Genomic DNA, 16,328 nt, shown 5'->3' on the forward strand with positions numbered 1-16,328 from the left:
GGCGGACCTATTCAACGGTGCCCTATCTATAATGGTGACCCAGGTGGACTAAATGTGTGGAACCTATTTTGTACAATATCCTGATGGGATTATCTGAAACATGCAGGCTACCTTGACCTCTTGACTGCTAGGGCCCCCCACCCTCCTGCGCAGGTTGTAAGCCTTTTTTGGACATTGGGGGTACCTCACATTTAAACCGTCATAACTCTTTTCCACATAAGGTATCCATGCCTAATTTGTACCCTTTTTTCTCAACATCCTGGGGATTCTGAGGACACCCAGGGTTTGTGGATTTTCCAGGAGGGGGCCAGAAAATATCTAAAACTTATATAATTTTGTGGAGGACAAATGGGAATAAAGTGCTCCTCAAGAAAGCATTTTTTTTTTCTAAACATGGCATCAACGAACGGTTTGCTGTGATGGAGCGCCATCTTACCAGCTTCCAGGAACAAGTAAAGTTGTATCAAAAACAGTTGTTACTCAGTTTTGGCATTTGTCCAAAGTGTAGTCTTTTTTCCCATTTTTTGTGATATTTGCGTGCTTGCTGTTTGTGGTGGAGGCAGGTGTGAACCCATGCATGGAGAAATTCATTTCTAAAAAGTAGACCAAATTCTGAATTCAGCAAGGGGTCATTTGTGGGTTTTTCTGATGAAACTAACTGTTGAAATAAAAAAAAATGAAAATGAGCATGAAAAAATAGCCTTTTGTGACAACGTTTTTCTTCATAACGTCTTGAAGTGATGGCCGATTTACAAACGCAATAAACTTTTAGGTCTGGCAGATCTTTCCTGTTGCAGTGATATATAAGGTTTGTAGGTTTTCCCAAAACACACAGGCCCTCATTACAACCCCGGGGGTCGGTGATAAAGTGGCGGTAATACCGCCAACATGCTGCGGTAAATACAGCCAAATTATGAAAATGGCAGAAAGAGCTCAGACAGACAGCCACTTTACCACACCGACTGCCAAGGCAGAAACAACAGGCACCACCCACAGCCAGGCGGAAGTCAATGTTCCACCCACCATATTAAGACCCTGGACACCACCACCTTTTCAGGGGTGATACCAACGACAGCAAAAGCTTGGTGGAAACACTACACAGAAGGGAAATGACTCACCTTTGGTGACTCAGAGGAGAACCACGCCACCTTGGAGCCTGAACTGCACATATTTCCAATGCTGTTTTACGTCCTGCTCCACCACGAACACCAACGACGGCGAAGACAACCACGTGAGTACAGCCACCTAGCACAGAGGCGAGTGGGAGAGGAAAAAGAGAGTGGCACACACACACAACACACACCCCACACACACATACCATACACACAAGCAGATGCAGTAAGAAAACGTATACACTCCGTACCCCTATGTAAAAATGCAAGGACAACACGATTAGATAAAAGTGAGTGTAATCAGATAAATAAAGTAGTAACATGTGCATCCAATCTTAAAGTATGTACATATTTACAAATCAAGGGACAATGCCCAGTCCTCAATGTTCGTTGGCCACAGGGCCACATTACAAAGTCCAAGGCCCCACTTGACTCCTGCAACAACACAGACAGATCACTGCAGGGGCATCAGTTCGAAAATAGGCAGGCACCCCAGGGGGACGGGGAACAGGGGCACCTCAGCCGGCAGATGGAACAACACCACTGGTCCTGGAAGGGGCAACATGTCCTGTGCTTGGTCCTGGGGAGTGCAAGGCCACAGTCACTCGAGTGGGTGAATACCCCACTGGTTCTGGAGTGGGCATCGTGCCGTGTGATCTTCATCCTGGGGAGGATGGGGTGAGTGGATGGCTTCTCCACTGGTTCTGGAGGGGCCATCGTGCCCTGTGATCTTCATCATGGGGAGGATGGGGTGAGTGAATGGATTCTCCACTGGTTCTGGAGGGGGCATCGTGCCCTGTGATGCAGGTGTTGGGGAGAGCAGGTCACAGTCTCTCAGCTGGGTGTCAATCCCACAGGATTTGCAGGGGCAGCACGCACAATAGCCCATGGATGTACGATTACACACCGTTTACCAGCGGTGACGGCTGCTCAGTGGTTGTGATGTTGCCAATGGTTGTGGGGGGAAGCTCCTGCCCATCCCCTGCAGCCTCGGACCGCTGCCCACTGCTGGTGGTGGTGCTGCTGCTGATGGTTGTGAGGGGAAGCTCCTGCTCATCCCCTGCAGCCTTGGATGACTGCCCACTGCTGGTGGTGGTGCTGGTGCTGCTGGTTGTGGGGGGAAGCTCCTGCCCATCCCCTGCAGCCTCGGACGGCTGTACCACCATGGTTGGTGGTGCGGGCTCCGACTGAGTCCCAGCTCCAGGCCCCTTGTTCTTTCTGCCTGCGGGTGCAGGCCCCTAACCCTTCCTGGCAGCAGCTGGGGGTGGCTCCTTGCCCTTCCTGGCAGCAGCTCAGGTTGGCTCCTTGCTCTTCCTGGCAGCAGCTGGGGGTGGCTCCTTGCTCCGCTTGGCAGCAGCTAGGGGTGGCTCCTTGGTCCTCTTGGCTGCAGATGGGGGTGGCAGCTTTACCTTCACTGTAGCATCTGGGGGAGGCACCTTGACCTTCCTGGCAGCACTTGGGGCAGGCACTATTTCCATATGGCTGCCTGGTGCCCGGGATCCCTTCCCACCACGAATTGCTGAGTACACTACTGGGCCCGTGGACTGGGTGGCTGAGGTGCTTGTCTGGGTTTTACACACCCTGGTCAGACTTGAAGGACAGGGGCAGGGCTAAGGAAGAGGTCAAAGAATGAGAGTAATAACTTCTTAGGGACATTGGGGCGGAAGGAGGGAGAAGGTCTGGGAGTGGAGGAAGAGGGAGTGGTTGTAGGAGGTGTCTGTCTGCTGTGTTTGGGTGCAGGTGCACAGGCTGGATGATGTTGTGAGGTAGATGGCTGTTGGGTGTCTGAGTGCTTGTGTACTTTGAGAGGAGGGGGCACAGACACAGTGGGAGAGGACACAGGGGAAGTGTGCATGGCTATTGGAGTGGTGACTGCCATTGAAGTGTGTATTGTGATAGGTGTGCTGGTGATGGGGGTAGTGGATGATGGTGTAGTGCATGCTGGTGTGTGTAGACGCAACTAGGAGGGAAGTGGAGGACGAGGAGGAGGGGGCCACAGTGGAGGCATTGGATGTTGGTATGTCTGCATCTGGATGGTGTTTGTGTGAGTGTCTGTGGGATGATGTGTGATGCCTGTGTTTGCCTGTGCCACTCTTGTGTGTTGTCTTGTGTGCATGCTCGTCTGCCTGTGTGCTTAGGATAGGTTGGGGATGAGGGGAATGGGACTGGGTACAGGAAGTTGGAGGGGGAGGGTGGAAACAGGGACACTGACTGCCATCAGAGCGGAGGCCAGAGCCTGGATTGATCTCTGTTGGGCCACCAAGCCAGTGTGAATGCCCTCCAGAAATGCATTGGACTGTTGCATTTGGGCTGCCAGCCCCTGGATGGCATTCACAATGGTTGACTGCCCAACAGAGATGGATCGCAGGAGGTCAATAGTCTCCTCACTCAGGGCAGCAGGGCTAACTGGGGCAGGGCCTGAGGTGCCTGGGGCACACTGGTGCCTGGTTGAGCGGGCACGGCTACTTGCTGAGGGGCTGGTGGGAGTGCAGTGCTGGTACAGGGGTGGCGGCTGTGCCTGTAGCTGGGGTGGGCACAGAGGTGTCCGCCACAACCAGGGAGTTCCCATCGGAGGAAGTATCCATGTCCGAACTGTCGCCCTCCAGTCTCTGCCGTGGTGTTCCCCTCGCCCTCCATCCCACTGGTGCCCTCAGCGTCTGCCTCCTGGGTCTTGTGAGATGCAGCTCCCTCCGTCACCGGTGCCTCTGCTCCTCTGCCAGATGATGCTAATGCACAGAAGGACAGGATGACAAAACAAAACGGGGGAGGAAGAGACAAAGGATACACTTGGTCAATGGCTGCACCTACACCACCGTTGGCGTACACAGCACCCTCACACACAGGGAACAGCCCTACGCACTATGCATGGCACTACCAGTAACAATGCTAGTTACCAGGGCAGGGGGAGGGACACATACCGCCCACTTCAGCATACCTGTAACCCACACACCCCTGCCCAGTAGTGGACACCTACTAGCTAGGTTGGAGGAATGTCACATCAAAACCATCAAAACCATGCCCAACATGGGACCTACACTGCAATGTCAGCCCTGGCCTAGGGGCACCCACAGACACACATCTCCCACCTGGATACCACCCCACCAGGAGTAGGTGGTAATGATGGGCACTGTACTCACCCCCTTGTTGCTGCTGTGATGCCCCCAAGCGCCCATCCAGGTCCGGATAGGCCACCGCCAGTATGCAGGCCATCAGGGGGGTCAGGGTTTGACAGGCACCCCTTCCTCGTTGGGAGGCCAACCCGTCTTCTGTGCCCAGTGTCTCAGGTCCTCCCACCGTTTCCGACACTGGGTGCTCCGCCTGCCATAGACACCCAAGGTCAGCACCTCCTTGGCGATGGCACGCCATATACCCTTCTTCTGATGGGCGCTGACCTGAAGAGGAAATATACACAGGGAAAGGTATTATTTAGACCTTCCTGCCTGTTACACTCATAGCGCACCATAGCCCTCCCATCCCCTTACTCACAGACATGCCCCAGCATACATGCTGCACGCTGCCCAGGGCCCATCCACCAACCCCCCTCACACTAGGCCTTCACACACACCACTCTATGCATTCATGCCCCATGCATCGTGCTCACAGTGTACTCACTTGTTGGTCTGAAGGCCCACACAGCAGTCCGTACTGGGGTAGGACCCCATCCACTAGTCGCTCCAACTCCGCTGAGATGAACGCAGGAGCCCTTTCCCCAGTTAAACGGGTAATGGTAGGTTCCAGACACAGGTCACAGCAGCACATGCAGCGTAGGTCCTCTTCTGTTGAAGGTTAGGTAGCAAGTGAGTAAACAGATAGAAAATGGTGGTGACGTCCGCGGCGGTGCATACCGTCACTGCCGGCGTACATCACCATTGGCCACTGTACCCCATAGGGCCCAATAATAACCAATGAGGAGTTGCACAGCGGTTCACGACCGCCTCCTGCAACGGCGCACAACGTCAGCGGAATTAACTCACTTCCACCTGTCCCTCCATACAGGACAGGCAGAAGCCATTTCAGTGTGGGGTAGACCATGGATCATAACTGCATCACAGATCACAATTGTACATTCAAGACATATGCCACTAACACATTAAAATAAATCACATCATGCATTGAACTGTAGTGGCTACAATGTACAGATTGTGACCGGCTCCTAACTCTTCTGCCCCATAGATTACAACTTCTGCGGATGAATAGGAGATGGAGACATCCCCCCATGTACAGACCCCTGGTGGACTTGGCAACAATGGAGGATAGGCACATTATCCTCACCTACAGACTTGACAGGGCCACAATCACGGAGCTGTGTGCCCAACTGGAGCCTGACCTGATATCTGCTATCCGTCACCCCACTGGGAACCCCGCTCTTGTGCAAGTGCTATCAGTGCTCCATTTCTTGGCAACTGGTTCTTTCCAAGTGACAGTGGGCTTGGCAGCAGGAATGTCACAGCCAATGTTCTCAATAGTGCTAACCAGAGTTTTGTCTGCCCTGAATAAAAACACATGTGCAGCTACATTGTTTTCCCCCAAGTGAAGGATTTGGCCACAGTGGAGGCTCACTTCTATGCTTTGGGACATATCCCCAACATCACTGGGGAGATTGATGGAACACATATTGCATTTTCCCCCTCCTCCCCCTGGCAAAATGAACAGGTCTTCCGAAATAGGAAAAGCTTTCACTCGATGAATGTGCAGACCAGTACATCTCCCATGTCAATGCTAAGTATCCAGGCTCAGGGGCATGATGCTTTTATCCTGAGGAATAGCAGCATCTCAAATGTAATGGTCCAACTCCAGAGGCACAGGGTGTGGCTAATAGGTGAGCACTGGTTCCCACCCAGTGGATGTTGGTGGATGGGTATGGTGTGGGCCATATGGCCTAGTGTGTGGCTAACACCTGTCCCTCGAGATTTGCAGGTGACTCAGGTTACCCCAACCTCTCATGGCTACTGACCCCTGTGAGGAATCCCAGGACAAGGGCAGAGGAACGTTACAATGAGGCACATGGGCGAACAAGAAGGATAATAGAACGTACCGGACTCCTGAAGGCCAGGTTTCGGTGACTCTATCTAACAGGTGGATCCTTGTGCTACTCACCCAAGAAGGTCTGCCATTGCCATATAATCGTGGCATGCTGCATGTTGCACAGCCTTGCCTTGAGACACCATTTGCCTTTTCTGCAGGAGGAGGAGGCTGGAGATGCGCGTGTGGCAGCTGTGGACCCTGTGGACAGTGAAGATGAAGAGGCAGAGGATGAGGATGAGGACAACAGAACTGCAGTGATAAGTCAATACTTCCAATTGCACACAGGTAAGACAGTGTAACTTCACATTTCATGGACAATTTTGTGGTTGACATTGTCACTGGTAGGCTGTGAATTCCCACTTCTATGCCCACTCACTGTACCCTTTGGCAACTCTTTTTGCAGATGTTGGTGCATCTGGTTTGTTCACTGCAGCCAACTACAGGTCTTTCCTATGTATACATTACTGTACAGTTGAATTGCAATGTTTAAACCTTGTTAAACAAATACATACTTAAATCATTTGACATACTTCATACTTGTATTTTTACAAAGTGTGTTTATTGCAGTGCTCTGGAGAAAGGTGGGAAGTGCAATGGGCTGGGGTGATGATGGAGGAAAGTCCAGGGTAGCGTCCAGTCTATTGGGAGCACAGGTGCATTGTCCAAGGGGGCATAGGAAGGGGAGCAATGGCAGTTCGTGGTGGACAGGGTGACAGGGTGGGACACAAGGGTGACTATCAGGAGAGTCTTATTTCCTGGCGGGGGTCTTGGCAATAGTCTCTAGCTTCGGCCTGGATCACAGGGAACGTTTGCAGGGTGGTTCTCCTTCTGCAGGGGAGGGGTGCTGGTGGCCTGTTAGTCTGTGGCGGGGCCTCCTGTCCACTAGCAGCAGCAGAGGTGAAAGGCTGTTCAAATGTCTGGCTAGTGGCAGGGGCCCGCTGTTGCGAGACTGCCCCCCTCATAATGATGGCCATGTCTGCCAGTACCCCTGCTATGGAGACCAGGGTGTTATTGATGGCCTGCAAGTCCTCCCTAAACCCCTGGTGCAGTCCCTCCTCCAGCCGCCTGTTCTCCTGCACGTTGTCCAGGATCTGGCCCAGTGTATCATGGGAATGTTGGTATGACTCCAGGATCTCAGTGAGTGCCTCCTGGAGAGTGGGTTCCCTGGTCCTGTCCTCCCCCTGGCGCACAGCAGTCCTCCCGGCTTCCCTGTTGTCCTGTGCCTGTGTCCCCTGAACCGTGTGCCCACTGCCACTAACCCCAGGTCCCTGATTGTCTTGGGTTTGTGGTGTGCTCTGGGGTCCCTGTAGTGGTGGACACACTGCTGATTGGCGTGTTCTGGGGACTGAGGTATGGGCACGTTGGGTGGGTGCTGTGGTGGTGTTTCCTGAGGGGTGAGGCTCTGTGGTAGTGTGGGACTGTGCCTGGGTAACCAACTGTCCGGAGGTCCCTGATGGGCAGGGTTGGTCATCCAGATGCAGGCGAGATGAGTCGCTGTCATCGCTGCGGGCCTCTTCTGTGGGGGGACTGGATGTTGCTGCACCTCTTCTCCGGTGACATTGGCTGGGATACCCGTGGGAATGTATATGCAGTGTTATTATTTGTGTGTGTGACATATTGTGCATGGGTGGGTTGCCCTCTATGGTTGTTATTGCCCTGGCAGCTTTTCCTTGTGTGAGTTGTTATGTGGTGGGCTGGGTTATTCTCTAGTGTGCATGCTTTAGTGATAGGTGTCCATGCAAGGCTGTGAGTGGTGTCCATGCATTGGAGGTGCATGCTGGGCTTGGCACTGGGATGAGTGGGTTGTGATGGTGGGGTGTGTGGGAGGTGGTGGAGTGATGGGAGTGAGGGTGGGTTCGGGGGATGAGATGGCATGCAGGTAGGGAGTGATAGTAATAGAGTTGACTTACCAGAGTCCAGTCCTCCTGCTACTCCTGCCAGGCCCTCAGGATGCAGTGTCACCAAGACTTGCTCCTCCCATGTTGTTAGTTGTGGGGGAGGTGGTGGGTGTCCACTGCCAGTCTTCTGTACAGCGAGTTGGAGTCTTGCTGCATTGGAATGTACCTTCCCCAGTAGGTTGTGCCACCTCTTCCTGATGTCGTCCCTTGTTCTGGGGTGCTGTCCCACGGCGTTGTCTCTGTCCACGATCCTCCGCCATAGCTCCATCTTCCTAGCAATGGATATCTGCTGCACCTGTGCTCCAAATAGCTGTGGCTCTACCCGGATGATTTCCTCCACCATGACCCTTAGCTCCTCCTCAGAGAATCTGGGGTGTCGTTGTGGTGCCATGGGTGTAGTGTGAGTGGTGTGGATGAGGGTGTATAGGGTGTATAGGGTGATGTGTTGGGGTGTGTGATGTAAGGTGCGTGGGTGGTGTATAGGTGATGGTGGTATGTGGCTCTAGTTGTGTGAGTGTTCTTGCTCTCTCTCTCTGCTGGAAATGGTTTGAAATGGTAAAGGGTTGTGGGTACTGTGGGTGGGTGTTTTATAGTGGTGTGGTGGGTGTATGGGTGTCAGGTGTGTGTAGTTTGAATTGTCCAATGCGGTGTTGTTTTGTATGTGCGTGTATTTTGAGCGCGGTGGCATGTACCGCCAATGGTTTACCGCCACTGAATGTCCGCCGTGGTGATTCATGGGTCATAATTTGGTGGGAGTTGTTCTGTTGGCATAACAGTGTGGGTTTTGATACCGCCAGTTTATCACTGACCTTTTGTGTGGCAGAATTGTGTCTGTGGCTGAATAGTGACGGATTGGTGTATGTGTGTCATAATATGGTGAACGGATATCCACCGTCGCTGCGGTATGTTGGCGGCAGTCAGCATGGCGGTAAGTGGTGACTCCTAGGGCGTATTACAAAACATCTTCTTCCTTGCACACTTGCTTAAATTTGAAGCCACAAATGCAGAGAAATTCAATTGGTAATAACAGATGGTCTACTATTTGTTGATGGTCTACTCCTGATAGAGATGGTAACTCACTTGTGCTGGATGGGCCTCGCACCTGCAAACAAGATGCCCCAAACGTGACATGGAGACATCACATTTCATCCAGTATATTTCCTACCACTCAGTGTTCCCCCATTTCTCTTGATAAAAACGGTCCCACTTGTGTTGGTGGGGCTAGCACCTGCAACAGCAAAAGGCTCAAAATGCAACATGGACAGATCAAAGTTTTCTCCTCACAACTGACCCTTGTTTGCAATATTGGTTGCTGCAGTATTCGGGCCACCAGAGAAAATCTATCAAACCCAGCCACTCATGAAAACTAGACACCAGGGTGCCACCAAGGTGGCATGACTTTGAGTGAATCTCACAAGCATTTCTTACCCAGAAGCCCTTGCAAAACTCAAACACTGGCAAAAAACACACATTTTCCCCTCTTTTCTGTGAAGGAAAGGTCTGAGATCTGTGGGTGTGGGGAGTCACACATTTCCTAATACCCAGCATTCCCCCATGTCTACCTGCATGATATCAAACTATTAAATAAAAATACATCATCCCTTTGCTATACTTACAGATGAAAATCGATCCAGGAATTTGGGGGATTTTCTACAAAAGTAACTTGAATAAGTGGCTGGAAAAGTCTTCAATTCCTGATTCTGCCCATCAATCAACTTGTAATTTACGACCATCAATTTCACTTTTTGCTGTTGTATGTAACAATTACAACCACAAAATATTTTGAGAAAAAGAAACATATTGTTGTCTCATGACAATATATAATAAGAAAGAAGTTAGAATTCTAACTTTAAACAGTAGCTTGGTTGTTTAAAAGAAGAAAGATTTTTTTTTACTAAATCATGGCTGTGGCACAAAAAACATTGTGTGCCCAGATAGCTGCTCTGAGGGGATTACCTGAAAGTGACAATGCCAGTGAACATCAAAGGGAAAAACAGCATACAGAGAAGAACACTGATGAAACCATTATCCACAGACAACTTTCCCCACCAGATCTTTGTCAGCAGCATCTGTAGATAGAGATAGAAAGTGAAAGAGCAAGAGATAAAGAGTGAGAGAGAGAGCTAGTAATAGGTAAAGACACACAGAGAAAATGGTGCCATGATTGTAGTCTGAGATGGAATATATGGATGAGAGCTGGAATAGATCAATGGTTTCTCCCAAAATGCTCAATTATAGGGAATGCGTGGTGGAGAGAGCTAGGAGTAGCTATGACTGTATTAGGCTACCACCATGGAACCATCAAACAATCACTCTGAAAGCAAGAATTGGAATGGCAGGGCCTCAGTGCCAAGGCAATGACTAAATAGAAGGACACTAAACAGACACAGCTTGGCCAAACAAGAGCTAGAAAAAGAAAGCAACACATGCACCTACAGCATATGTAAAGAGAGTCCATTCAGCCTAGCAATGTTGAGTGTAAAGTGGATGGATTAATGATTTCATGGGGCAGGGACCCATGAAGACAATGAAAAGATAATACACATATATCTGGCAAAAAGGCTTTTGACTGTACGTACCTGTACACCTCCATGGGACATGAAGTTCATTGTGTGACCGTTCACAGCCATACGTAAACAGGTGGTTTTACCCCAGACGAAGGACACATGCGTCAACAGCTTCTCAGACATCTCTGCATTTTGTTTGCAGCACTCTGACAGCACCCCTGAAATCACACATGATGTGTTCATTAGTTAGTTAGATTTTTCCTTCATCCAGCATCTAAATTTACTGCACCTCTTTGCACAAAGAGGAAACATAGCACAGAGCAATATCTACAATTATTTGCCTGCTGATGGGGGTCATCCCATAAATTGGTACTTAAATGAAATTGTCTTGCATGATGCACACACTCACACCAGCACCCTTGTGCAGAGGTGAGTGTGGGTTGTCTAGCATAGGATTTGCACTGGAGGCATACTCATCCTGTACAATTATCTTGGTCTAAACAAACTCAGAAGGTTCGCACATAGTGGATGTGAGCTGTCCACTGCAGCAGACATGTAACAATTTTGAGAAATTAATACATTTCTTCATGTTTGTACCTCCTTTAAGTAAGTGGTAGTTGGGATGCACTGCTCAGTCTGGGTACCTTAGTTTGCTTCAAAACGTATGAGTGTTTGTGCTGATCCGCCCCAGTAATGCCCCCTTAATCCAAAGTGCTACTTGTGGTGTTAAAAGTACACCTTGCTGGTGAAAAACACCTTTTGCTTAGAACATAAAATACCATGTGCTGCTTGCTGTCACACTAGTGATGGAACAAACATTTAGTACATTTCTGTCGAGGAGTTCAAAACATCTAAAGTATGCTAGAGATCAAATACTTAGTGTACCAAAATATTGAACATGCCGAACAAATAATGGTTATAATATGCATAACTCTTTATACTATTTTTAAAAATTTTTTACCTACTTTAAAGCAAGAGAAACCACCTCCTATCCCTTATAAGCTAAACTCTTTATTTTGGTTATTACTTTTTAAAAATTATTTGTGGTTCACTGCATAAATATTAAAAAACGAAGGGCCTCGTTTAGAGTTTGGTAGGGAGGGTCACAAACATGACGGCTATCCCGTCTGGCGCATTACGGTTCCATTATAGCCTATGGAGATTGTAATATGGCGGACGGGATATCAATCACATTTGTGATAGAGTAACTCCCGCCACAAACTCGAAATCAGATACACAATTTGTTTTGCAGTGCCATAATATATACACTTAATTAGGAATGGATTATGTAAAAATTACATCTTATTTATGTAACTAATACTTTAACTGTGAATGTCTGTAAAGAGATATCACAAAAAAGGGGAGAAGGGGAAATCAAGTAAAACTGCTACACATCAATCCAATTCAGTAAATCGCTGTCATGAAATATTTCCCAAATTATTAAGGTGATACCAGTGCAGGAAATACATTTTGCAGTTAGCTCACTTCCTTCAGCATTCTTGCTCACAGTCACATGAGCAATGGCTACAAAGCTTGTGGTAGACGATAGCGTCAGCGGGGGATCTTTGAAACCGTGGGGCGTAATACTGAATTACAGTGAGTGAAACGAACAAGACCAACTTCTTGTAGGGTTTGGGGGTGGCTTTCCCCCCAAGGAGACAAGGTGGAAGAAAGTGTGGTCAATCCCTGTCATTCAAACACAATTTTCGCATAAATGTCGTAATAAACCATAGGTCTCCATTAATACTGAAGTATGTTCCTGCCTGATGACCCCCATTTTTCCAAACTGTGCAGTGGGTGCTTCTAAATGTCAATAATGACCTTCTCTGTGCCAGAATTAGCATCTTATCAAGGATGTGGGACATATGCCATGGGTGCTCCTTATGCCAAGAATTACCTCTGCTGTGTTAGCATTTTGTCATAGGTGCCTGCCGTGTGCCACTGGATGACATTAATGCCAAGAATTGCATACAATATGCCAGTGCCATCCTTTTGGGTTGACTGCATCCATGCACAATGGGTAGCTATCCTTGTTAATGGCACAAATGATGTTACATGAGCACCCAGCATTTTGCCCCTAATGTACAAATGTATGCCCAGTATGCCAGAGCCAGCACTTTACCATGGATGGCGCTTATGACAAAAATGGCATTCAATGGCAAAAGATGTTGCCGTGGGTTACGCTTATGACAAGAATCATGTCCAGCATTCTAGTACCAGCGGTTTGCCACAGGTGTGCCATATGCTAAAGACATTTTGCCCAGATACTCTTCATGCCAAGAATTACTTCCAGTATGCCACAATTGTGCCACGGGTCCCTCTGTAGACCAAGAATTACCTCTGTACGCCAATACCGGCAGCAAATTCACAAGCGTAAGATGCACACACTCTAACTCATCACTTTACATTCACTAACTCACACATTCTCACTTACACTCGTTATTACTCTCTCACACTCCCTCACTCTCAATTCATCACACTGCACTGCCTCACAATTATTCTCACTCACTGTCACTCTCACCTAATTTCACTCACTCACTTATTCTCAAACTCTCCAATACTTACTTTCAATCACTCCAAGTCACTCATTCTGACTCACTTTGACTCACACACAAGCACACGCCCTCTCACACACACTCCTGCTCTTACATTCCCTCACTGCCACTCATTCTCACTCCCACTCCTTCACCCTCATTCATTCTCACTCACTTACATTCACCTAGACTCATCTACTCACTCACTACTTCTAACTTGTGTTTCCTATTCCCATTCACTCTGACACTCATTCTCTCTCACAATAACTGTCACTTACTTGTACTCCCCCTGACGCTCACTCACACACATATACTTACATGCTCATTAACACCTGCACACAACATTTCCATTTTTTATTTTTTATTTTACTTACCTTCTCCTGCATACACTGGTTGATTTAGGTGATGGACACTGGAGTGTGTGTAGTTGTGCATGGGCTCCAGTTTTCAGTTTCTTGCTTTTTCACCTCGTCCCCAATGTTGTCAGAGGGTGAGGTCCTGAGGCGAGGTGGAAGACAGTGATGTCACAGCTTGATTGATGGGGCACTACAGGGCTTAAGCCTAATGAGTCTAGGGCTACCTGCACCAGGGCATCACTATCAGGGATGCTCGCAGGCGTTACAGGGTCCTGTGGCCTGGGTTAGGACTTTGCCAGCCTTGAACAATCTCTTTGATGATGTTCCAAGCACCTGTGTGCCTGTGACGGCCATCAGGCAGGTCCAATGCCTCAGGCTGCAGCGAGGGACAGTATTTCTTTTTTGTTATACTAGTGGTGAGTAGTAGGTTATTATTCACTACTGGTGAAATGAAACATGGGTGGTAACAAGGAGGGTGGAGCACTGAGCCCCTTGAAGGTGAGCCACCACTGACACCTGGAGACAAGACTATGGGCCTCATTATGGGTGCTGCTAATGTGGGTGTGTCTATATTCCACACACTCCCAGAGAGAACAACATCAGGGTCCCATTACATTTTTGGGGTTCAGAAATACCATGGATTCTGGCTTAAACCCCCAAATTCCCCTCAGTAAAAAGTTACTAGTGTAAAGTTACTACATGTAACTTTTTACATGAGATACCCCTATGGTAAAGCATTGATAAAAGTATAAACGTTTCTAAAAGTTGAAAAAAAATATAAAATATATGTTTGTGTTAAATATTAATGTTAATTTTCTCATATATACATTTTAAATGTAGAAAATATTAATAGATGCAATATTATTTTCTTTATGTTACATGTTTTCATTTAAAATTAATTATGAATGTATTCAATTTAGGTTTAAAATTATTTTTCCGAGGCTTACTTAAAAAAATATATTTTTTATTTGCTGTATTTAAAATTATTAAAACTGATTTACAGAATTAATAATAGTTCATCTATATTTTTAAATCTATTATATTAAACAAATTTTTATATTGGAAATGTTTACTGAAAAATATTTTACATAATTTATCAATTATCTTGTATTTTTAGATATTTTTTAACATTACATATAATGTAATAGTTGAAATAGTTACATTTTTAACAATAGTTCCTACAGTTTTTATTTTAAGTCCATACCTGCATTATTGTCTATGTGAGGGTGCTACAGTACCTATGAGTGGTTATCGATTTACTCCAGCACTGAGCTGGAGTACATTTGCATCTATCTCAGATACTTTTTGGCTGTAGAAACTATTGAAGGGTGGTTTTTTAATAGGAAAGGACTTACCCTTTTGTGGGTGAGTGATAATTCTCTAAAATGTGCTCCAACCCTCCATTAGCCTCCCCCATAGTCATCTCTTAACCCCTCCCCTTTGGTTTAAGTACCCTCATTTTCCAGCCACTCTTTCGGTCACTCTCACATTTACTAATAAAAAATATACTTAAATGTCTGGAGACCTCGGCAGTCGGGCAGAGATCTCCACACATAAAAGACAAAAGAGGCGGAGACCTCTACACATAGGTTGGTCAATAGTATTTTGCAGTATGTTAGTAGTACTATTGCGGTACCACTAAATGTACTACAAACTGCAGTTCACGAATAGGCCCCTTGTCTCCAGGAGAAGGGAAACAGAGCTGTGGTGTCCCGGTAGATCTCATAATTCGAGAATGGTATCTGCTAATACTGGAATTGTGTCCTATGTAGTTTAATTATGTCATATCAGTGTGGATAACTGATCAAAAATACTTTCCTGTGAGACCTCTCACATTTATTGAAGGGATACTCTATATATTTGCACCCATGTCTAATAATAACCTTAGAGGTTTATTAAACGATAACAGCAAATGTCTGTATCAATATTGTACTAGCAGATGTTTGGCTGAAAGTAGAGATTGTTCATATCTATCCAGGGGTGTGGAGTGAAGATGACGGAGAAGGCTATAGTCAATTGTTGGAGTAATAGTCTGCTCTGACATCACTTTACTCCACTGAAGGATATAATTATGGTATTTAAACAGCTTATCAACTGAAGTACATAATTCTGGTATTTAAACAGCTTTGAGAACCACCAAATATAGGAGAGAGATTACTGTGAACCAGCAGGCAACTAGCGTACAATTCCAACTCTTAGAGGTACATTTTCTTAAGTTTTGTTTGTTTTAGTGGCAAATAGTACAGATCGATGACTCTGTACAGTAACGTTTATATTGCTGATGCAATACATTCTGATGAACACATAAGCGAACCATGGTCCAGAAGGTAACCGTTTAATAGAGGCAGTCTTCTTTTGAACACTACTCTGCAATATCCTTTCATTTATAGAGGTTTCAAAGCTAATTTACTTTTGCATATTAATTTTATTTCTTCCTTCTATAGGAGACCACAAAATGGTAGTTTCTAATTGTATTTATGAGATTTCTAGAAATGTGAGAAGATGGGAAGCGAGAAACAAAAACGGAATTTCAATTTCCCCAACAAAGCAGAACACTGCTGCTTGCTCCATAGGACATGCACAGCCTACGGCCAAAACAGTAAAGCCCTCCTTACTAAATGTACTGAAAAAATATGTTGTGGCCAAAAAGGGAGTGCAAGATATAACAGGCACTACTAAAATCTCATAATAGGTCCTCATGTAATATCTTGTATAAAAAGTCAAATTCTTCTTTTTAATCATTCAGGCATAGTGCCTCTCTATATAACCATCATTGTGATAATGTTTGTCAGTGGAAATAATTAGAAACAAAGAGATATAAATATCCAGGATGCCAACCCACATAGGTCGAAATGTACAGTCAGAGTCTTCATCACTATGCCTGGGGAGGTCATTG

General features: G+C 46.9%; 1 protein-coding gene across 1 annotated transcript in view; it reads right to left on the reverse strand.

Moving 5' to 3' along the window:
* LOC138249318 (transient receptor potential cation channel subfamily M member 2-like) overlaps positions 1 to 16,328 on the reverse strand; it is a 369,646-nt gene that overhangs the window by 175,852 nt on the left and 177,466 nt on the right. The window contains exons 12-13 of the mRNA XM_069203277.1: positions 10,615 to 10,760; positions 9,992 to 10,104 (exon numbers count right to left, since the gene is read on the reverse strand). Of these exons, the coding sequence (XP_069059378.1) occupies positions 9,992 to 10,104; positions 10,615 to 10,760 (259 nt within the window). The remainder of the gene's footprint in view (positions 1 to 9,991; positions 10,105 to 10,614; positions 10,761 to 16,328) is intronic.

The sequence above is a fragment of the Pleurodeles waltl genome, chromosome 8 (assembly GCF_031143425.1).
Source record: "Pleurodeles waltl isolate 20211129_DDA chromosome 8, aPleWal1.hap1.20221129, whole genome shotgun sequence".
In the NCBI taxonomy this organism is placed as follows: domain Eukaryota; kingdom Metazoa; phylum Chordata; class Amphibia; order Caudata; family Salamandridae; genus Pleurodeles; species Pleurodeles waltl.